Source organism: Heterodontus francisci, chromosome 19 (assembly GCF_036365525.1).
Source record: "Heterodontus francisci isolate sHetFra1 chromosome 19, sHetFra1.hap1, whole genome shotgun sequence".
NCBI classification, from domain to species: domain Eukaryota; kingdom Metazoa; phylum Chordata; class Chondrichthyes; order Heterodontiformes; family Heterodontidae; genus Heterodontus; species Heterodontus francisci.
This window is the reverse complement of record NC_090389.1, coordinates 21021006-21044387: the sequence shown is the minus strand read 5'-3', so window position 1 is coordinate 21044387 and position 23382 is coordinate 21021006. Positions and strand designations below refer to the sequence as shown.

Genomic DNA, 23382 nt, shown 5'->3' with positions numbered 1-23382 from the left:
AGAGGTCCATTCCTGTTGCTCTTGACCCCCAAAATAAACACAGGCTTACCTGTCAGCACCTCTTCAGCTGATAGTGGGTGGAATGTGCCTAGCACGGGCTCTGCCCACTGCTGTCATAAAATGGTGAACGGGGTGTTAAGTTTGCCATAGGATCCTGATTTATTTTTTAAAGGGGCCTCTCACCTGGCTCTTCCGAGCACTCCAACCACTCAGTGATGGGCCCGAGGGATGATTAGCACTGGCATGGCAACAGCAGGAACAGGGCGGTAAGTCATTACCCACCTTTCTCAGAGCGCTGGCGCCAGGCGGGTCCTCTCGGATCAATCATGATCTCACTGAATGATGTAACAAGCTCAAGGGGCTAAGTGGTCTCCTCCTGTTCATTTCAGTATCTCTGCCAGTGTGTGGAGATCTGGCGAGGGCTGGGTCAGGCGAGGTTGCAATGCCTCCTGCGTTCAAATAGCCTGCCAACATTCTGCCCACATGGGGAATGGCCACTTGGGTGAGGGCACTAAGTGGCTTTGAAGTACAAGCAAGACCATCAGTGGGTAACAGGATGGAAGAGTTGGAGTTTAACTTTGTTAATCATTAACCAGCAGGGTTTGAATACAGGGCCGGTGATGTAGGTTAATGATAAATAAAGTCACTTCCGTTGTAATAGTGCGGCTTTTATACAGGCAATACACAAGATAAATCAAGAGAGCGGATGAGCCTCCCCTGAATATTTAATTCCAATTGTGAAAGGCTGTTCAGAGAAAGGAAGGAGGGATCTAGCAAAGGACTAGTGAAGCGAGGAAACGAAACTAACTGGGAGCCTGGAGGGCAGAGTGAAACTGACCGGTGGCTTGGCACGGTGCGGACATCACTGGACACAGACAGCGACAGGCTACCAGCCAGCGAAGTCCTAAACTATGGAGAAACAAGCACTGCTCAGGTAAAAAAAATCAAATCATAAGCAGCATGAATCCTCCCCTTGTGTTAACAGAGCCATGGCTACGTGAAACATTAAACCTGGCTTCTTGTGGTTATTTTTGTTGGAAGTCTTGTCACCCACGATTGCAACTAGCAACCCGAATAAACTACGGGAGTCCGACCTTCTCCAAAGTTTATTGAGGCGGGCAGATATTACTACATTGGAGGAGCCCCGGCCTTTCCAGGGCCACATGCAACAGGTCGCAGTGGCAGTGCTTTGAAAGTCTGAACCCCTGGCGTTAGTTCGGCGACCAGCTTCTGCCACCGCCTACATCGGGTGAAGTTGGTCTGCATTGCTCTGGAATCTGCAGGAATTGAAAATCAATCTCTGGGAAACTGCTGCGAGCAACCAGGAAGGAAAAATCCTACAGCCATTAAAAAATAGTTTATTAGATTTCTTTGAGCACTCCTGCTTTATTGGTTAAAAAATGGGAGGGGGGGGGGGGTTGCTGTTTGACTGGCAGTGAAGAATTATCCAATTGGATAATGAAGTCTCTTTGCTTCCTGATTAGTGTGGGAAGGTGGGGCACTGTGAGGATCAATGTGTCCACTGACCAGGAGCGTGGGGGTGGACAGTTTTCAGGCATGAGGTCGTGTGATAAATTCACCAAGAATACCTCCAACCAGGATTGGGAACCAAAACACAGAGGCTTTTATTCTGCTTGTGTTGGTGGGGCCTCAGAAATAACATTTCAGACCAGTAGACTATGTCCCATACCATAATCATGTATGTTTCTAAATCTAATAACCTCTATCCTGTTTGCTGACTGGAACTTTTCCAGTCTTGTTATGAATAAGAATATCAGAAAATAGAGCAGGATATATGGCCCGTCAAGCCTGCTCCGCCATTTAATAGGATCATGGCTGATCTTTGGCTTCAACTTCACTTTCCCACCCACTCCCCCTATCCCTTGATTCCCTGAGAGACCAAATATCTATCTATCCCAGCCTTAAATATATTCAATGATGGAGCATCCACAATTCTCTGAGGTAGGGAATTCCAAAGATTCACAATCCTTTGAGTGAAGACAGTCCTAAATGATCGACCCCTTATCCTGAAACTGTGCCCCCATGTTCAAGATCCCCCAGCCAGGGGAAACAACCTCTCAGTGTCTACCCTGTCAAGCTACTTCAGAATCTTGTATGTATCTTGTATGTCACTCTAACACCAGAGAGTATAGACCCAATTGACTCAGTGTCTCATCATAGGACGGCCCTCTCTTCCCAGGAACCCATCTAGTGAACCTTTGCTGTATCACCTCCACAGCATGTATATCCTTCCTTAAATATGGACAGCAAAACTATGCACAGTACTGCAGTTGTGGTCTCACCAAATCCCAAAGCTGACTTCCTGATTCTTGTACTCCAATCCCCTTGCAATAAAGGCCAACATGCCATTTGCCTTCCCAATTGCTTGCTGCACCTGCATACTAACTTTCTGTGTTTCTTGTATGAGTACACCCAAGTCTCTCTGAACATCAACATTTAGCAGTTTCAGGCCTTTAAAAAAATCCACTTTTCTATTCTTACTACCAAAGTGAATAACCTCACACTTCTCCACATTATACTCCATCTGCCACCATGCTTGCCATTCACTTAACCTGCCTGCATCTCTTTGCAGCCTCTTTATGTCCTCCTCACAGCTTGCAGTCCCACCTAGCTTTGTATCGTCAGCAAAGTTGGACATATTACTCTTGGTCTCATTGTCTAAGTCAGTAATATTGATTATCAATAGCTGAGGCCCCTGATTGTTGTGGCACTCCACTAGTTACAGCCTGCCAACTTGCCCCATTTATCCCTATTCTCTGCTTCCTGTCTGTTAACCAATCCTCCATTCATGCTAATATATTTCCCCCAACTGCCTGAGTCCTTATCTTGCATATTAAACTTTTGTTTGGTACCTTATCGAATGCCTTTTGGAAATCCAGGTATACTACACCTACCGGTTCCCCTTTATCCACCTACTAGTTACCACCTCAAAAACTCTAATAAATTTGTCAAACACATTTAGTAAAACCATGTTGACTCTGTCTAATCATACTATGATTTTCTAAGTGCATTGTTAAGATTTCCTTAATAATAGATTTCAGAATTTTCCCAATGACTGATGTCAGGCTAACTGTCCTGTAGTTCCCTGTTTTCTGTCTCCCTCCTTTCTTGAATAGCAGTGTTACATTTGCTAACTTCCAATCCACTGGGACTCTTCTAGAATCTAGAGAATTTTGGAAATCATATCTAGTGCATCCACTATCTCTGCAGCTACCTTCATTAGAACCCTAGATGTAGGCCATCAGGTCCTGGAGATTTGTCAGTTTTTAGTCCCTTAAGTTTCTCCAATACATTTTCTCTGCTGATATTAAGTAATATCATGTTGACGATTGGTAGCGCTCTCACCTGAGTCAGTAGCTTGAGAGTTCAGGTTCCACTTTAGAAACTTGCGCACATATTCCAAACATACTCCAGCGCAGCACTGAGAGAGTGCTGTACTATCAGCGGTGCTGTTTATCGGGTGAGACATTAAACCATAGCTCTATCTACCTTCTATGGGGACCTATGAGATTCTGTGGCACTATCTGAAGAAGAGCAAGGAAATTTTTCCTGGTGTCCTGGCCAACATTTATGCGAAAACTGACTATCTGGTTATGCATCTCATTGTTGTTTGTGGGAGCTTGCTGCACTAAATTACAACAGTTGTTATACTTCAAGAGTTCTTCATTGCCTGTGACCCACCTTGAAACATAGAAAATTTATGGCACAGAAGAATGCCTTTCGGCCTGTCATGTACAGACATGTACATGACAGGCCGTGCCAGCCGCAAAAGAGCAATCCAGCTTAATTCCACTTTCTAGCCTTTGGGCTGTAGCCCTGTAGGTTACAACACTTCAACTGCATATCCAAGTATCTTTAAGTGTGATTAGGGTTTCTGCCTCTGCCACCCTTTCAAGGCAGTAAGTTCCAGACTCCCACCATCCTCTATCAGTGGAAATAATTCTCCTCAACTCCCTTTTACTCCTTTAGATTTTAGATTTAGAGATACAGCACTGAAACAGGCCCTTCGGCCACCGAGTCTGTGCCGACCATTAACCACCCATTTATACTAATCCTACGCTAATCCCATATTCCTATCACATCCTCACCCGTCCCTATATTCTCCTACCACCTACCTATACTCGGGGCAATTTATAATGGCCAATTTAACTATCAACCTGCAAGTCTTTTGGCTGTGGGAGGAAACCGGAGCACCCGGAGGAAACCCACGCAGACACAGGGAGAACTTACAAACTCCACACAGGCAGTGCCCAGAATTGAACCAGGGTCACTGAAAGAATTTTTCCCTTTTGGCAAAAGAGGAGAGTAAGATGTACAACAATGCAATAACATTGAGACAGGGCAAACATATGTCAAATATACAAGTACTTTTTCTTCTCTCCATAACTAGAACACAAGAATTAGAAACCAAAGGCAGATTAAAATAAATTTATTTCATCAGTAGGCTAACAATGAGCTTCCTGAGAATATAATTGGAGCACTTAAAATGATTAATGCACCATCAAAATTATAAATGAATGCAAAGATAGACAACATTAAGAAACAGAATAGAGAAGCAGGCTTGCAATTTCCCACCCAGTGAGCTCATTCTGGCCAATCGATCTAGAGCAGACCAGGTGGATGTGAGGCACTTCACCAGAAAGGACTGGAAGGGATCTTATTGAAGCATAGAAGATGCTGAGGGGGCTTGAAAGGGTAGATGCTGGGAGGGCTTAAGTAAGTGGCTGCCACTGACAAAATGCAGCCTCAGATCCTGCTGCCTCCACTAAATCCAGCCCCCAGTGACTGATGAGAGAAAGGTACTGCTAAAATGAAAACACATCAAGAATTAAGTTATCAAGGCCACAAGGTGGTGTTCAGACAAGCAAATATACATCAAAATAAATTAATCCCAAAGACACCTGTAATGGAGCACAGTACATGGAAATCAAAATCAGTCATACGGTAATAATAAAAAATAATAATTCAACTAGTATTATCTTATAATTCAATGCAAAATGAAATTTCATCTGTTGCTGTTCATTTCTATCCTTAACCACCCTTGCTTTTTTTTATTAAAATGGTTTAAAGACAGTTATATTTTCTCGGTAGGGGGCAGAACCATATTGGTGAAAATGTTACAAAAATCTGCATCGTGTTTCTGCAGATATTTACATAATCTAGTTACGTAATTATACAGCTGTTTCATAATCCAGAACAAAAGTAAAAACTGAAATTGAAGAGCCTTGGCAATGACTGTTTATTGATCTGAGATTGGCTGAAAGAGAGGTTAAAAATGCAACAGGTGGAGTAACTGTGAAATAATTCACCACGAGCTTAGATAACGTGCAACTGGTGACACAGTTCACCACAGCCGTAATACAACAGACCAAAGCGTGGCAAAGCTCATGCCTGGCATCTTCTGCCTGTTGATTTTCAGATCTCAGCCCCGCCACCATTAGGGAAGCAGCAAGCGGAAACCAGATGCTTCCTGACTCAAAGTGAACAGCAAAGAGTCACACAGGCCTCGTATCAAACAATTCAGCCTTTACACAGCAACATTAGCAGAGAGCTGTCAATTATTTTCAATCTATGTCCCCTGGTTATTGACCTCTCTGCGAACAGAAATAGGTCCTTCCTATCCACCCTATCTAGGCCCCTCACAATTTTATACACCTAAATTAAATTTTCCCTCAGCCTCCTCTGTTCCAAAGAAAACAACCCCAGCCTATCCAATCTTTCGTTACAGCTAAAATTCTCCATTCCTGGCAACATCCTCGTAAATCTTCTCTGTATCCTCTCTATTGCAATCACATCCTTCCTGTAATGTGATGATCAGGACTGTATGCAATACTCTAGCTGTGGCCTAACCTGTGTTTTATATAGTTCCAGCATAACCTCCCTGCTCTTATATTCTTTATCTTGGCTAATAAAGGAAAGTATCCCATATGCCTTCCTAACCACCTTACCGACCTGTTCTGCTAATTTTAGGGATCTGTGGCTATGCACTCCAAAGTCCCTCTGTTCCCCTACACTTCTCAGAATCCTACCATTTATTGTGTATTCCCTTGTCTTCTTTGCCCTCCCTAAATACATTACCTCACACTTCTCCAGATTGAATTCGTTTGGCCACTTTATTGCCCACCTGACGAGTCCACTGCTACAGTTTTTTTCCTCATTATAAAACACATGACCAATTTTTGTATCATCTGCAAACTTCTTAATCATGCCCCCTACATTTAAGTCTAAATCATTAACACATACCACAAACAGCAAGGGATCCAGTACTGAGCTCTGCAGAACCCCACAGGAAACAACCTTGCAGTCACAAAAACACCCGTCAACCATAACCCTGCCACTGAACTAATTTTGGATCCCATTTGCCACTTGCCCTTGGATCCTATGGGCTTTTAACTTTCTCACCAGTTTGCCATGTGGGACCTTGTCAAAAACCTTGCTGAGATCCATGTAGACCATATCAAACACACTACCCTCATCGATCCTCCTTGTTACCTCCGCAAAAAGACACAACTTTCCTTTAACAAATCCATGCTAACTGTCCTTGATTAATCCATGCTTCTCTAAATGATGATTTGCACTGTCCCTCTGAATTTTTTCAATAATTTGCCCACCACCGTGGTTAGACTGATTGGCCTGTAATTGCTTGGGCTATTCATGCTTCCCTTTTTCAATAATAGTACAGCATTAGCAGTCCTCTGGCACCAAGCCTGTCGCCAGAGAGGATTGGAAAATGATAGTCAGAGCCTCAGTTATTTCCTATCTTGTTTCTCTTTGCAGCCTGGGATACATTTCATCCAGGCCTGGTGATTTATCAACTTTCAAAGATCCTAAACGCTTTCATATTTCCTCGCTCACTATGTTTATCCCATCCAATTTTTAACACTCCTCCTCCTTAACTATAATGTCTGATCGTTCCCTCTTTTGTGAAGACAGACGCTCAGTATTCAGTAAGAACCATTCCCACGTCTTCTGCCTTCAAGCACAAGTTACCTTTTGGGTTTCTAATCAGCCCTACCCTGTCCTTAGTTGTCTTCTTGCTCTTCATTTATTTCTAAAACATCTTTGGTCTTTCTTTGATTTTACTTGCTAATATTTTTTCATGTCTTCTCTTTGCTTTCCTAATTTCCTTTTTAATTTCACCCCCGCACTTTCTACACTCCTCTAGGCTTTCTGCAGTATTAAGCTCTTGGTATCTGATGTAAGCTTCCCTTCTTTGCCTTATCCCATTCTGTGTGGTCTTTGACATCTAGTGGCGGTCCAGATTTATGAAGCCTACCTTTTTTCTCTTGGGAACCTATTTGTTCTGAACCCTCTTTAGCTCCTCCTTGAATACCTCCCCCTTCTCTGACACTGACTTCCCTTCAAGTAGCTGCTTCCAGTGCCCTTTTGCCAAATTACATCACACCTTAGTAAAACTGGCCCATCCCCAATTTAAAACTTTTACTCTTGGTCTACCTTTATCCTTTTCCATAACCACTCTAAATTTAATTGAATTATGATCACTACCACTAAAATGCTCTCCCACTGATACACCTTCCACCTGCCCAGATGCAATCCCTAAAGCTAAGTCCAGAACTGCCCCTTCTATTGTTGGGTTTGCTACGTACTGGGTAAAAAAGTCTCCTGAATGCATTTTAAAAATTCTGTTTTCTCTATACCTTTTACGTTGATTTTATCCTAATTAATATTAGAGCAGTTGAAATCCCTTACTGTTACTGCCTGATAGTTTCTGCACTGCTCAGCAATTTGCCTAAACATTGGCTCTTTTATTTTCCCTTGACTGTTTAGGGTCTATAGTCACTCACAGAAGCATGATTACCCCTTTTTGATCCTCAGTTCAATCCATATGACCTCATTTGATGATCCTTCTAGCATAGAAGTTACAAGTTAATCCCTTTTTTGTTTCGGAGGACCGGGGACTGCTGGGTAGGGGAAAACTATTTATTTGGGCAGTGGCAGTACCCGAGACACTACACGTGCAGTGTCTCCCACCCACCCTCCTCCTCTAACCAAAAAAAAAGGACTCTAGGGTGTTGATAAGGTAAGCTTTTTATTTAAAACTTCAGTCCGTCGGATTGCTAAGCGAACAAGTTTTGACTTTTTTTTTTTTTCGATTGGTTTTTCAGTAGATTTATTGGGAATCTAGAATAGTGGGAATGGAGGTAAAGGCAGTTGTATGTTCCTCCTGCAGAATGTGGGAGGTAGGGGTCGCCAAGAGTGTCCCTGCTGACTGCATCTGCGGGAAGTGCACCCAACTCCAGCTCCTCGCAGACCGCGTTAGGGAACTGGAGCTGGAGCTGGATGAACTTCGGATCATTCGGGAGGCGGAGGGGATTATTGACAGGAGTTATAGGGAGGCAGTCACACCTCAGGTAAAAGAAGTAGGTAGATGGGTTACCGTCAGGGGAAGGAAAGGGAACCAGCAGGCAGTGCAGGGATCCCCTGTGGCCGTTTCCCTCAACAACAGGTATACCGTTTTGGATACTGTTGGGGGGGACGACTTACCAGGGGTAAGCAATGGGGTGCAGGTCTCTGGCACAGAGTCTGTCCCTGTTGCTCAGAAGGGAAAAGGGAAGAGGAGCAGAGCATTAGTCATTGGGGACTCCATAGTTAGGGGAACAGATAGGAGGTTCTGTGGGAACGAGAGAGACTCACGGTTGGTGTGTTGCCTCCCAGGTGCCAGGGTACGTGATGTCTCCGATCGTGTTTTTGGGATCCTTAAGGGGGAGGGGGAGCACCCCCAAGTCGTGGTCCACATAGGCACCAACGACATAGGTAGGAAGAGAGATGGGGATTTAAGGCAGAAATTCAGGGAGCTAGGGTGGAAGCTTAGAGCGAGAACAACCAGAGTTGTTATCTCTGGGTTGTTGCCTGTGCCACGTGCTAGCGAAGAGAGGAATAGGGAGAGAGAGGAGTTGAACACGTGGCTGCAGGGATGGTGTAGGAGGGAGGGTTTTGGTTTCCTGGATAATTGGGGCTCTTTCTGGGGTAGGTGGGACCTCTACAAACAGGATGGTCTTCACCTGAACCAGAGGGGTACCAATATCCTGGGGGGGAGATTTGTTAGTGCTCTTCGGGGGGGTTTAAACTAAATCAGCAGGGGAATGGGAACCTAAATTGCAGTGCCAGTGTACAGGCTGTTGAGAGTAGTGAGGTAGGGGATAAGGTTACAGGGACGCAAGAGGGCACTGGCAAGCAAGAACTTGGTTTAAAGTGTGTCTACTTCAACGCCAGGAGCATCCGGAATAAGGTGGGTGAGCTTGCAGCATGGGTTGGTACCTGGGATCCTGATGTTGTGGCCATTTCGGAGACATGGGTAGAGCAGGGGCAGGAATGGATGTTGCAGGTTCCGGGATTTAGATGTTTCAGAAAGAACAGAGAAGAGGGTAAAAGAGGGGGGGGTGTGGCATTGTTAATCAAGGAAAGTATTACAGCGGCAGAAAGGACGTTTGAGGACTCGTCTACTGAGGTAGTATGGGCCGAGGTTAGAAACAGGAGAGGAGAGGTCACCCTGTTGGGAGTTTTCTATAGACCTCCGAATAGTTCCAGAGATGTAGAGGAAAGGATAGCGAAGATGATTCTCGACAGGAGCGAGAGTAACAGGGTAGTGGTTATGGGGGACTTTAACTTTCCAAATATTGACTGGAAATACTATAGTTCGAGTACTTTAGATGGGTCTGTTTTTGTCCAGTGTGTGCAGGAGGGTTTTCTGACACAGTATGTGGACAGGCCAACCAGGGGCGATGCCACATTGGATTTGGTACTGGGTAATGAACCCGGCCAGGTGTTCGATTTAGATGTAGGTGAGCACTTTGGCGATAGTGATCACAATTCGGTTAGGTTTACCTTAGCGATGGGCAGGGACAGGTATATACCGCAGGGCAAGAATTATAGCTGGGGGAAAGGAAATTATGACGCGATTAGGCAAGATTTAGGATGTGTAGGATGGGGAAGGAAACTGCAGGGGATGGGCACAAACGAAATGTGGAGCTTATTCAAGGAGCAGCTAATGCGTGTCCTTGATAAGTATGTACCTGTCAGGCAGGGAGGAAGTTGTCGAGCAAGGGAGCCGTGGTTTACTCAAGAAGTTGAAGCGCTTGTCAAGAGGAAGAGGGCGGCTTATGTTAGGATGAGACGTGAAGGCTCAGTTAGGGCGCTTGAGAGTTACAAGCTAGCCAGGAAGGATCTAAAGGGAGGGCTAAGAAGAGCAAGGAGAGGACACGAGAAGTCATTGGCGGATAGGATCAAAGAAAACCCTAAGGCTTTCTATAGGTATATCAGGAATAAACGAATGATAAGAGTTAGAACAGGGCCAATCAAGGATAGTAGTGGGAAGTTGTGTGCGGAATCAGAGGAGATAGGGGAAGCGTTAAATGAATATTTTTCGTCAGTATTTACAGTAGAGAAAGAAAATGTTGCCGAGGAGATTACTGAGATACAGCCTACTAGGCTAGATGGGATTGAGATTCACAAGGAGGAGGTGTTAGCAATTTTGGAAAGAGTGAAAATAGATAAGTCCCCTGGGCCAGATGGGATTTATCCTAGGATTCTCTGGGAAGCCAGGGAGGAGATTGCAGAGCCGTTGTTGTTGATCTTCAAGTCGTCATTGTCGACAGGAGTAGTGCCGGAGGACTGGAGGATAGCAAATGTTGTCCCCTTGTTCAAGAAGGGGAGTAGAGACAGCCCTGGTAATTATAGACCTGTGAGCCTTACTTCGGTTGTGGGTAAAATGTTGGAAAAGGTTATAAGAGACAGGATTTATAATCATCTTGAAAAGAATAAGTTCATTTGCGATAGTCAGCACGGTTTTGTGAAAGGTAGGTCGTGCCTCACAAACCTTATTGAGTTTTTCGAGAAGGTGACCAAACAGGTGGATGAGGGTAAAGCCGTGGATGTGGTGTATATGGATTTCAGTAAGGCGTTTGATAAGGTTCCCCACGGTAGGCTATTGCAGAAAATATGCAAGTATGGGGTTGAAGGTGATTTAGAGCTTTGGATCAGAAATTGGCTAGCTGAAAGAAGACAGAGGGTGGTGGTTGATGGCAAATGTTCATCCTGGAGTTTAGTTACTAGTGGTGTACCGCAAGGTTCTGTTTTGGGGCCACTGCTGTTTGTCATTTTTATAAACGACCTGGATGAGGGTGTAGAAGGGTGGGTTAGTAAATTTGCGGATGACACGAAGGTCGGTGGAGTTGTGGATAGTGTCGAAGGGTGTTGTAGGGTACAGAGGGACATAGATAGGCTGCAGAGCTGGGCTGAGAGATGGCAAATGGAGTTTAATGCGGAGAAGTGTGAGGTGATTCACTTTGGAAGGAGTAACAGCAATGCAGAGTACTGGGCTAATGGGAAGATTCTTGGTAGTGTAGATGAGCAGAGAGATCTTGGTATCCAGGTACATAAATCCCTGAAAGTTGCTACCCAGGTTAATAGGGCTGTTAAGAAGGCATATGGTGTGTTAGCCTTTATTAGTAGGGGGATCGAGTTTCAGAGCCACGGGGTCATGATGCAGCTGTACAAAACTCTGGTGAGGCCGCACCTGGAGTATTGCGTGCAGTTCTGGTCACCGCATTATAGGAAGGATGTCGAAGCTTTGGAAAGGGTGCAGAGGAGATTTACTAGGATGTTGCCTGGTATGGAAGGAAGGTCTTACGAGGAAAGGCTGAGGGACTTGGGGTTGTTTTCGTTAGAGAGAAGGAGGAGGAGAGGTGACTTAATAGAGACATACAAGATAATCAGAGGGTTAGATAGGGTGGATAGTGAGAGTCTTTTTCCTCGGATGAGGATGGCAAACACGAGGGGACATAGCTTTAAGTTGACGGGTGAAAGATATAGGACAGATGTCAGAGGTAGTTTCTTTACGCAGAGAGTAGTAGGGGCGTGGAACGCCCTGCCTGCAACAGTAGTAGACTCGCCAACTTTAAGGGCATTTAAGTGGTCATTGGATAGACATATGGATGTAAATGGAATAGTGTAGGTCAGATGATCGGCGCAACATCGAGGGCCGAAGGGCCTGTACTGCGCTGTAATATTCTAAATTCTAAATAGCATCCCTCCTCAAAGCTGCAATCAATATTGAGACCAATATTGCGGGTCAGTGTGTACAGATGTTTTCTCAAAGTTTTTTGAAATGCTAAATTGTCTCCATCTGTCCGTGTAAATGCTCATGTGTGTTTTGCTGACTATGTCTCTCTCATTCTGTCTTTGTTTTCTGTGTGTGTCTCTGTTTCTATGTGTGCGTGTGAGTGTGTCTTTTTCCTGTCTCTTTCTTTCTGTCTGATTTACATGCATACAGAAACTAACAACTTCCCCTGAATGCCCAAATATGACTGGTGCCAAGTGATTTAAAAAAAAAATAAACCTCACCACATGAGCAGCTGCACATCACTTTGGTAACAAATAAAGAGTAAACATTTTCGAATAGAACTATGGTGTACAGGTAGGTGAAGCACCATAAATTTTTACAGCGCAGAAGGAGGCTGTTCAGCCCATCATCCTTGTGCCTGCTCTTTGAAACAGCTTCCCAAATTAGTCCCACACCCAGCATTTTCCCCATAATCATGCAAATTAGTGCTCTTCAAGAACATGTCCAGTTGCCTTTTGAAAGTCCTTATGGAATCTGCCTCCATCATACTTTCAGGTAGTGCATTCCAGATCATAACAGCCCTCTGTATGAAAAGAAATTGTCCTCATTTCCCCTCGAGTTATTTTGCCAATTATTTAAAATTTTTGACCTTTGGCACTAACCCAATTGCCAGAGGAAAGAGTTTTTTTCATTTGTTCATGGGATGTGGGCGTCGCTGGCTAGGCCTGCATTTATTGCCCATCCTAATTGCCCCTGTGAAGGTGGTGGTAAGCTGCCTTCTTGAACTGTTGCTGTCCTTGGGGTGTAGGTACACCAACAGTGCTGTTAGGGAGGGAGTTCTAGGATTTTGACCCAGTGACAGTGAAGGAACGCGATATAGTTCGAAGTCAGGATGGTGTGTAGCTTGGGGGGGAATTTGCAGGTGGTGGTGTTCCCACGCATCTGCTGCCCTTGGCCTTCTATGTCTTAGAGGTCGTGGGTTTGGAAGGTGCTGTCGAAGGAGCCTTGGTGAGTTGCTACAGTGCATCTTGTAGATGGTACACACTGCTGCCACTGTGCGTCGCTGATGGAGGGAGTGAATGTTGAAGGTCGTGGATGGGGTGCCGATCAAGAGGGCTGCTTTGGCCCTCCTTGCTCTGTCAAAACCCTTCATAGTTTTGAATACTTCTATTAGTACTCCCCTTAACCTTCTCTGCTCTAAGGAGAACAATACCAGCTTCTGCAGTCTCTCCACATAACTGAACTCCCTCATCCCTAACATCTCTCGCGTAAGCCTCCTCTATAGCCTCTCCAAGGCCTTGGCATCCTTACTAAAGTGTGGTGCCCAGCATTATACACAATATTCCAACTGACCAGTGATTTATAAAGGTTTAGTATGATTCTTTGTTTCTGTATTCAAAGCCTCTTTTTACAAAGCCAAGCATGTGCTTTCTTAACTGCCTTATCAGCTTGCCCTGCCACTTTCAAAGATTTGTGACTCTACACCCCCAGATCCCTCTGCTGTTAAACCTCCCTCAAAATAGTACCATTTAGATTGTACTATCTGTCCCTGTTGTTCCTCCCAAAGTGCATCACTTCACATTAAACTGCATTAAACTACATCTGCCACATATCTGCCCATTTACCAGTCTCCTGGTGTCCTCCTGGTGTCTACTATTAACCTCCTCACTATTTATTACAATGCTAAATATTTAATCATATGCAAATTTCATTATTGTACTTCCTATACCCAAGTCCAGGTCATTTATATATAACAAGAATAGCAATGTCCCTGATACCGAACCCTGGGAAATCTCATTACATATTTCTCTCCAGTCAGAAAAACATCTGTTCACCACTACTTTCTGCCTCCTATCCCTTAGCCAGTTATGTAACCAAGTTACCATCATACTTTTAATGCCATGAACTTTTGTTTTCCAAATAAGTATGTTACATGGTACTTTATCAAATGCCTTTTGGAATTCTACTGCATTATGTTCAGCAGCCCTTGCTGTTACTTCATCAAAGAATCAATCAGGTTAGTCAGATACATTTGAACAAATCCAAGTTGGCTCTCCCTTATTAACACATACTTCTCCAAGTAAGAATTCATTTTGTCCTTGCAATAGTCTTTAGTAGTTTTCCCACTAACATTAGACTGACTGGCTTGTAGTTACCAGGTTTATTACACTCCCCTTTTTTGAACAGGAGTGTAACATTTGCAATCCTCTAGCCCTCTGGCAGCACTTTGATATCTAAGTAGGACTGAAAGATTGTGGTCAGAGCTTCTGCTATCTCCACCCTTGCTTCCCTCAGCGACTTAGGGTGCATTCCATCTGGACCGGGAGACTTGTTAACTTTGAGTGATGCTAATCTGTTAAGTACCTTGTTTCTATTTTTATCCTATCCAATATCTACTGCAACATTAACTTCATCCTCTTCTTTAGTGAAGACAGATGCAAAGCACTCATTCAGTACCTCAGTCATGCCTTCTGCCTCCACAAGAGGATTTCCTTTTTTGTCCCTAAATGCCCTGCCATTCCTCTAACTACCCTTTTATTTTTGTTTGTTTATAAACGACTTTTGTGTTCTCTTTTATGTTACCGCTGATCTTTTTTAATACTCTCTCTTTCCTCTTCTTATATCCCTTTTCAACTTCCCCCTGCATTCTCTGGATTCTACCTTTTTTTTACTGTATTCTGTTCCTGGTATTTGACATAAATGCCCTTTGGGTATTTTATTTTAACCTCTATTTCCAGCATTGGATGCCCTATCTTTCTTCCTTATGGGATTATGCTTGGTTTGTACTCGAAGTATCTCCCATTTTGAAGGCTTGCCATTGCTGATTTACTGGTTTCTTGGGCAATCTTTGTTTCCAGCCTACCTGTGCTAGATCCCTTCCTGAATCACTAAAATCGCCTCTTTTCCAGTTGGGTATTTTCATTTTTGATTTTTCTTTGTCCCTTTCTGTAGCGACTTTAAACTTAATTATATTATGATCACTATTGGCGGTTGTTTTCCCACTACAACATACTCCACTTGAACTACTTCATTCCCCAGAACTAAATCCAACACTGCTTGCTTCCTCATTGGGCTAGAAACATAGTAATTAAGGAAGTTCTATTGTACACATTTTAGGAATTCTTCACCCTCCTTGCCCTTTATTCTTTTCCCCCAGTCTGTTAGGATGATTGAAATCCTCTACTATTACTATTAATTTTACCTTTCTCTGAAATTTGTTTATGGATTTGCTTCTCCATCTCCTTCTCACTGCCTAAATTTCCAACTTTACTTTTGATGCTCTTAACTATAAATTGCGCTCCTTAGTACTTCCCTCTTGGCCCAACAGAAGAATTCCTGGATCCAAATTCTTCTTCGTGACAATCTTGAGACTTCCACCAAATCTCTCCTCCTCCTCTTCAGGGGGTAAAGTCCCAGGGTACCCAATTTTTCCACATAATAATTTTTTAAAAGCTACAGGTGCAGGATGTGTAGGATTTCTGGGAGGGTGAGTCCAATTACTTACCTCTCTTCTGTGGCCTTCCGCGTGCCCTGGTGACCTTGGAAAGAGAGGACGCGGTGTCCCACGGTACACTTGAAGCCTTCTGTGACCAGCAGACACCACTGGATATGGGATGTCTTATTGAAGGACAAAATAGTACTGCAATGTAATATTTCAGTTTTGTGCGGGCCAGTGTTAGTGACACTCTGCTCTCTGGCAGGGTGTGGATGCACAAAAGGCCAGAGTCAGAGGAATGGAGAATTCAGAGGAGAGGGTTGTAGGGCTGGAGCAAGTCCCAGAAGTAGTGGTGTGGGGTAGTGGGGGAGGGGAGCGGGTGAGGTCATGAAGAGGCCAGTCCTCTTTCACGCTTTTTCATTTCAAAGCTTTTTATTGTTATCTCCTATCCTCACTTCTTCTACCTAAACTTGTGACCTTACATTTATCCGCATTGAATTACATTGTCCAGGGTCTCTTTGGATTATCACACTTCTCCCCTCTCCCAGTGCCACTCCCACACTCCCAGTCCTCTGTCTCTTTCTCTTGCTCCTGATATATTTAAAGAATACCCTGTTACTGTAATTTGCATTTTCTGCCTCTCATGCTCCCTCTTTGTGCCACTTATCAATTTCTTCTTATGCTTCTGCTTCATGTTAAAGCTCTTCCTATCCTCTTCCTTCCTTGTGCATTGCCAAGTTTTATACACATTATCTTGATCTTTACTATCTCCCCATGACTTTCAATTTTATCCATGTTAGATTTGCTCTCCTGGAAATTCCTCATAAAGCATAGTACTGGGCCACACCAGGTCAGACAGGTCCCAACATATATAGGGAAAAAAGGAAATACTTGCATTTATATTGCACCATGAATGACCTCAGGACATCCTAAAGCTCTTTACAGACAATAAAGTGCTTTTGAAGTGTTTTCGCTGTTGTAATGTCGGAAACAGAGCAGCCAATTTGCACACAGCAAGCTCCCACAAACAGCAATATTATAATGACCAGGTAAACTGTCATGTTGGTTGAGGTTTAAATGTTGGCTAGGCCACTGAGGAGAACTCTCCTGCTCTTCTTTTAAAAGCATTGTGGGATCCACCTTACATATCTCATCTGAAAGACAATACCTCTGATAATGCAACACTCCCTCAGGACTTCACTGGAGTTTCAGCCTGGAATATGTGCTCAAGTCTCAGGAGTGGGACTTGAACTCATAACATTGTGGCTCAGAGCAGGGTGTGCTACCACTGAGCCACAACTGGCTTCTAAATATGGAATACAGCAAGGGTATGTTAACAGGTAAAGATCCCGACTACCATCCCATCAAACACATGCAGGTTAGATGGAGCACAGGTTAGATGCCAGGTCAAAATCCCCGCATATTGCCCTGACAATGTACATTACTCCCATGTGCAGAAGAACCTGCCCCCAGGCACATCTGAGTGACATTTCTACCTCTCACGCTAGGCACCTTCGTAACCTTCCTGAGTAAGCTTCTGCTGTATCCTCAGTGGTTGCTGTGTGCTTCCCGCATCTAAGACATTAAACCGAGGCTCCATCTGCCCTCTCAGGTGCTCACAAAAGATCCTTTGGCACTGCAGAGTACTTGCAGCAAAGAAACAGGCCACTTAGCTCAGCAGGTCCAAGTCAGTGTTTATGCTTCATATGCACCCCTCCTCCTATTCTTTAGATCATCTAATCCCATCCCTTCTATTCCTTTCTCCCTTATGTGCTCATTTAGCTTCCCCTTAAATGCAGTATTTGAAGAAGAACAAGGCAGGTTTCCCCAGTGTCCTGGCCAATATTTATCCCTCAACCAACATCACCTAAACATGGTATCTGGTCATTTATTTCATTCCTGTTCATGGGATCTTGCTGTGTGTAAATTTGCTGCTGAGTTTCCTACATTACAGCAGCAAAGCACTTTGGGACATCCCGAGGTCATAAAAGGCACTAAATAAATGCAAGTACCTTTGTCTTCTTTTAAGTTCCCTGTGACAGCAATTGTGTTTTGAGAGAATGTACTTTGCGTAAAAGGGTCTGGTTTGATTTGGGTGACCCCAGTATGTCCAAACCCAGCTGATATGCATCTGATGTGGACAAGTGCATTAATCTCTTTCGATTCACACTGATCAATTCCTGTATTTTTGTTTCAGTGATACTTGGCCTGAACAGCATTATGGATCCATGCCCCCTGATCCTTTACCGGCATCTACAGCTGCAGGTAAAGTCTAGGTCTGAGTTCAATGGAAGTATTAAAGGGCCACTGCTCCTGGCAAGTGGTGCTCACTGAAAGCACATCTGTGGAGACTGTGGGCACGCCGTGGGTAATTTCCTGTGAATGCCACTCTCTGCTGGGAATCCCTGATCATGCAATTAACCCTTAATGTGATCTTCAGGACGGGATACAAGGAAATTCACAGGAAAGGTTTAGTTATTTTAACCAGTTTAGTGTGGAACCTGATCTATTTTAAACCCATTTTTGAGGAGCATCATCTTCAAGGAATGGCCACAAAGGTGTGACAGATAAAAATGTTGCGTTCTGGGAGAATTAAGATATATTGGGGCATTATAGAGGGAGCTTTACCTAGCACCTACACTACAACAACAACTTACATTTATATAGCACCTTTAAGGCAGTAAAGCATCCCAAGGCACTTCACAGGAGCCTTATCAAACAAAATTTGACAAGAGGCCAGAGCTGGAGGAGCACAGAATTTTCACTGAGTACTAATTTCTCCATTGATGTGAGAAGAGCCATCCTATCCTCTGTTTGTACTCAAATGGAATAAGGGTTGGCAAGTGTAGCTCTCCCTAGGTTTGAGGGGGGGAGGGGAGAGAACTGGCCAGCCCTAACTCGCCTGATGGCTAACCAGTGCCCCCAGTGCATGTTGGATGACGGCTGGATCAGGCTCAGCTGTGATACCCAGACCTTCTCCCTCCCTCATGGTTGAATTGCCCAGCAAGTTCACTGATAAGTCTCAGATGTGAATAATAGCTGCTCAGAAGAGGTCCCAATGAGTCACCGGTATGGGTGAAACCTAGGAGGAGTCGATGTCTTCGGGGGAAGGGAAAGTGAGGCTAGTAAACAGTTCTGAGTTATGGTGAAGTTGTACCCTACATCGGGTGTGCCCGAATCAGCTTCACCAACACTGTTAGCTGCAAATTCTTCTCTTGACCTTTAATCACCATAAGTTTTAAGAGGTTGGATGGGGGAAAGGAATGGTTACACATGTCGCCCTGTTTAAAAGTAATCATTATCTCCGTGCTATTGGAACAGAAATGGGAATGATGGGCAGTACAGGAGGAACTTAAACAAGGCAGACTTGTAGATTTGTTTCATCAAGTTGCCCAAGTCCCTTGCACTAAAGCTAACGATTTGACAGAAATTTGCAGTTGCAATGTGCATGCAAATGAGGTGGTGATTTTCTAAAGCGCCTCTGACCTTTGGTACATAGATTTCACATAGAATAAAATACAGCAGCCTATTCGAAGCCTGCTGCTAAACCACAGTGTCTGGGCTTAAAACAATCTCGAATGCTGTGTCTAATTGACAGGTTTTGTCTGAGACGATACTTGTATGACCTCTCAGTCTTGCTTTGTGAAGTACTTTTTCTGGCTGAAGTTTGCCTTTTAAAAAGGAAGAGGAATTACTAAGATGTGGAGGGAGTCCTCTTGCTTGTTAAAGTCAGGAATAAGGAGATGAGTGTTCCTAGAGGCAAATGCTCATCAGGAATTGAAGTCTTTGGAGATAACCTACTCCCAGCTACGTGCTGGGCTTTGCAGTACATCAATGGTTTAACTCAAGCTTGTAAAAAATTGTTGTTAAATGAGAACAAAAAGAGGAACTGGTGAAGTTGCGTAAAAGGATATAGAGAAGATGAGCAGAAAGAAGAGTTTCCCTTTATTGTGGTCACATTTCTGGTACAGTCAACTGTTGAGCCGTCATGTGATGAGGAAATGCATCCCTTCGCAATCTCCTGTAGCAAACAGCTTCCATGGAAACTGTGCCCTGGATATTAAAGGGAAGGGCTAATTCCACAATCTGGCTCTCCCTTGGGGAGCCCTTGCTCCTGAGGGCCATGGGTCAGGGATAGGATATGATATATATGATATAAGGACTGACGGCTTATCCCCACGTTGTTTCCAACAATGCTCAGCGCCAGCCACTAGGAGGCAGGCATGGGTGAACGTGTGACGCCATTATATTTTTCCTTCTGCTCTCCCTAACGGGAGCTTGAGGCCTCTGCTGGGTTTTTCTTCATTCATGACAAGATTGCCATTTATTGCCCATCCCTTTGTTGGATACAACTGAGCTGCTTGTTGGGTCACTCAAGACAATTAAGAGTCCACCATGTTGAAGTGAGACTGAGTCACATAGAGGCCAGACCGGGTGAGGATAACAGATTTACTTTCCTAAAGGACATTAGTGAACCAATTGGGTTTTTACAACAATCCAACAGCATCCCAGTCACTTTTACTGATGTCAGCCCCTATTTTATTTCCAGTTTTTTTATAAGCTGGATTCAAACGGCCATGGTGGGGTTTGAACTTGCTTTCTCTGGATGAATAGTCCAGGCCTCTGGATTGTTGCCGATTGTGACTTGGGTTGAGACTTTATCAGAAGGACCACCATAGACACAATCCTACGCCTGCCATTTCAGTGTGCATTGTTGTGAGCCAGGAACTGTGCCATCTTAAATTTAAGAGTAAAGTAAAAATGTTTCAATTGTCATTCAGCCATCCAGTGCTCAGAACTACAGAGGGTCACCAGCTCAAATCCTCTGCTGTTTGGTAGCCCGCATGGGGATATAATGACACAGAGGGCTGAATTTTCCCAAGGTGTCAGGAACCCAACAGCAGGACCATTTCCAGGCCCTGAGCCTGCGCGTTTTGGTCGCACATCCGCCAGCTTAATTTTACAGGTGGCGGCCAATTAATAGGTCGCCAATGCACTTGCTGTCCAATTAGGGATGATGGGCGCACCCAGACACAGGAGGGCCAATTGGAGGGGCTGAAGGGAGGGCCGGCTGGCAGCACCCCCTGGGAAAGGTGAGCGCTGCTCAGACTGACGGAGAGGAGAAGGGACCACAAGATAGAGGTGCTCACATAAAGGTCCAAATGGCATCTTACAAATAGCAGCCAGAACCATCTCGGTGATCAGTGTGCAGGGGAAACAGCTCCAAGTACCTGCATTTGTGCTACATACAACTTTTCTGCTTCTTTATACATGAACCTGCAAGATCACATGATGACGCTCTGACCTCCCACTATGAAGCTGCCTCCAATGCGTTGCCAGGCTCCTGACACAGCGGGAGGCCCGTGTAACACTGGCAAACTTGCCTTCCTACCAGAAAATTGCTGGTAATTGAGGCTTTAACAACCTTAATTGGGTACCCGCTGTGAACATGTGGATAGCCATTGTCGCTGGGAGCCTTTCTCCAAGAAAAGGCCATAGCGGCAAGAGCACGTCAGGGAGCTGACTTGGCATGCGTCGTTCTGAATTTCCGCGTTCCCACCCCAGCCTCAGAAGCCGCTTCCACAGTGCTGGGAAAATTCCACCCAAGTCCCTGGGCCAAACAATCACATTCCAAATTAATATCAGGCCTTTGACTAGTGCAGAGAAAGTTGTGCAAAAAGCCCCTTGGGTGTTTTTAACAAGTGTAAAAGCACAGCATTGATGTTGCAAGGTCTATTAAGAGATTCCACAAGTGGGTGACTCAGACACAAGGGAAAAAGGAATATGCTGATAGGATTAGATGACGAGGGGTGGGAGGAGGCTCCTGTGGAACAGAAACATTGGCGTCGACAAGTTGGGTTGAATGACCCGTTTCTGTGCTATACATTCTACATAATTCTATGAAGCGAGTGGCGATGCTGAAAGATAATGGTAAATTTTAAAGGGCTAGAGCATCTCTTTAATGATTGGTCAAGTTTGCGTCACGAAGGCGGTAGCTACAGTGCAAGCTGTTCAATGAAGTGATTAATGAAAGCAAATGCCAACTTCTTCTTTGCAGCTTTCCCTGTAGCCCCTCAGGATGAGGAATGGGCATCAGCACCACCAGCTGATATGCTGGATGACGTGGTTGGGTATGAAGGGACCACAGCAGATGGCGGTAAGTAAGAGGGATCAGTTCAGAGAGATTGTTGGCTAAATCAGAATGTAACAGCTTACTTACCACTGCGGACATGGCCCTTTATAAACAAAGATGGTTCGAGCTAGGGAATCGCATGGCTTTGCTCAAGGTTCGGATCCCGAATCCATATTTGCACAGCAACTTTCCTGTTGGTGCTGGTTGGAAACCACCTTTTGCACTGACGCTGAGGTTGTGGATTAAATGGGCCCAGAAACTGCACAGACATCAGTGACAGGACCTGAATCAGCAATAATCAGCTGAGTAATTGATAGCAGTATTGCCCATTTGCATTGAACAGGGGAAGAAAGAAAGACTTGCATTTCTATAGTGGCTTATTTTGCACACCTGAAGATCCTACACTCAGCACTGGGAGGAATGCACAACTTGTGTGTGCTGGTGTTTGGTTAAGGGGAGAATGTTGGCCAAGACACCATGAAAGCTCCCTGCTCTTCTTCAAATAGTGCCATGGGATCTTTTATCCCCACACGAGGCAATGGAATAGGCTGACAGGACCTCTTTAGCATTGCATCTGACATACGGCATCTCTGACAATGCAGCACTCCCTTAGTACTGCACTGGAATGTCTGCCTAGGTGTGTGGCCACGCCCAGAGTGGGGCTTCTGACTCAGGCCATCAGCTGTGCCAAGCTGATATTCTGTGCCTAAATATATAATGAAATTGGGGCATCAATGTGCCTTTCACTTTAACATACAATCAAAATGGATAGAATCAAAATGGAGTAATGCTCCTTCCATTTTTCCCATCCTTCTCCTCCTCTTCTGAAGTCAGTGAGTCCTTGCTGCAGTGCTGGTGGTCCCTCCAGTACCTTGCCCAAGTGGCTATTCCTCAGGTGTGCCTGTTGCTGAGTGTCACCCCAGGCTCTTTGTCTGTGGCAAGCATCACAGCTAACCCAATCCTTTTTGTACCTAAATGTGCACATGTGCACACTTCCCAATAGGAGTAACTGGATATCGATCAGGAATGGGAACCCTGTCACCTTCTTTATATCCTCTCGGTACAGAATCCATTGAATCTAATTTTAGTGCCCCAACTGGGATGAACACAGAGTAGCAATCAAACTTGGGATTTTCCCAATCTGTGTGACTCAACACTCACTGTCTCAACCAGCTAAACTACCAGTGGGTGGTGGGGTGGCAGCAAGGCAGTGGGGGGACCTCAAGATGAATATCTGGATCCTCCAACTAACAACCTAATCCAAATGGCCTGCTTATTATTCACAGAGGGAAGCTTTGTTGTCCCGCCGAGTTCTGTAGCAGAAGGAGCATGGAGTAATGATCCTCAGCCACAGAGACCGTGGAGGTAAGATCCTAAATCCCAATAGTTACAGTCAATTTTGCAGCATTTGAATCCCATTTCTAGCCCTGCACCCTGCGATCTTGCAGGGGTTTAGAAGCCTGAAGCTCTTGGGTTAACTGATGAAAGAAAGCAGCAGCAAAATGTTGGCCCATTCACAGGGATATCAGCAAATTGAAGTCACAAGCAACTCAAACCACTGTCTGATTCACCTAGCGGGCAAGCCAGCGAATGAGAGCATGGGGAAATGCCCGTGGTTCTTATCCGTTCCATCCCTCCCGGGCTTTCATTGGCGGGCTTGTGGGCATGCTGATAAACTTCAGAATGAATTGCTTTCGTATCCTTTCTCAT

General features: G+C 44.6%; 1 protein-coding gene across 1 annotated transcript in view; it reads left to right on the top strand.

Annotated features, from left to right (window-relative positions):
* The first annotated feature begins 736 nt into the window (after window positions 1–736).
* Window positions 737–23382, top strand: part of ssuh2.4 (ssu-2 homolog, tandem duplicate 4) — a 71706-nt gene continuing 49060 nt past the window's right edge. Inside the window, exons 1-4 of the mRNA XM_068051442.1 lie at window positions 737–934; window positions 17737–17804; window positions 21598–21696; window positions 22959–23037. Of these exons, the coding sequence (XP_067907543.1) occupies window positions 912–934; window positions 17737–17804; window positions 21598–21696; window positions 22959–23037 (269 nt within the window). The 5' untranslated portion in view covers window positions 737–911. The remainder of the gene's footprint in view (window positions 935–17736; window positions 17805–21597; window positions 21697–22958; window positions 23038–23382) is intronic.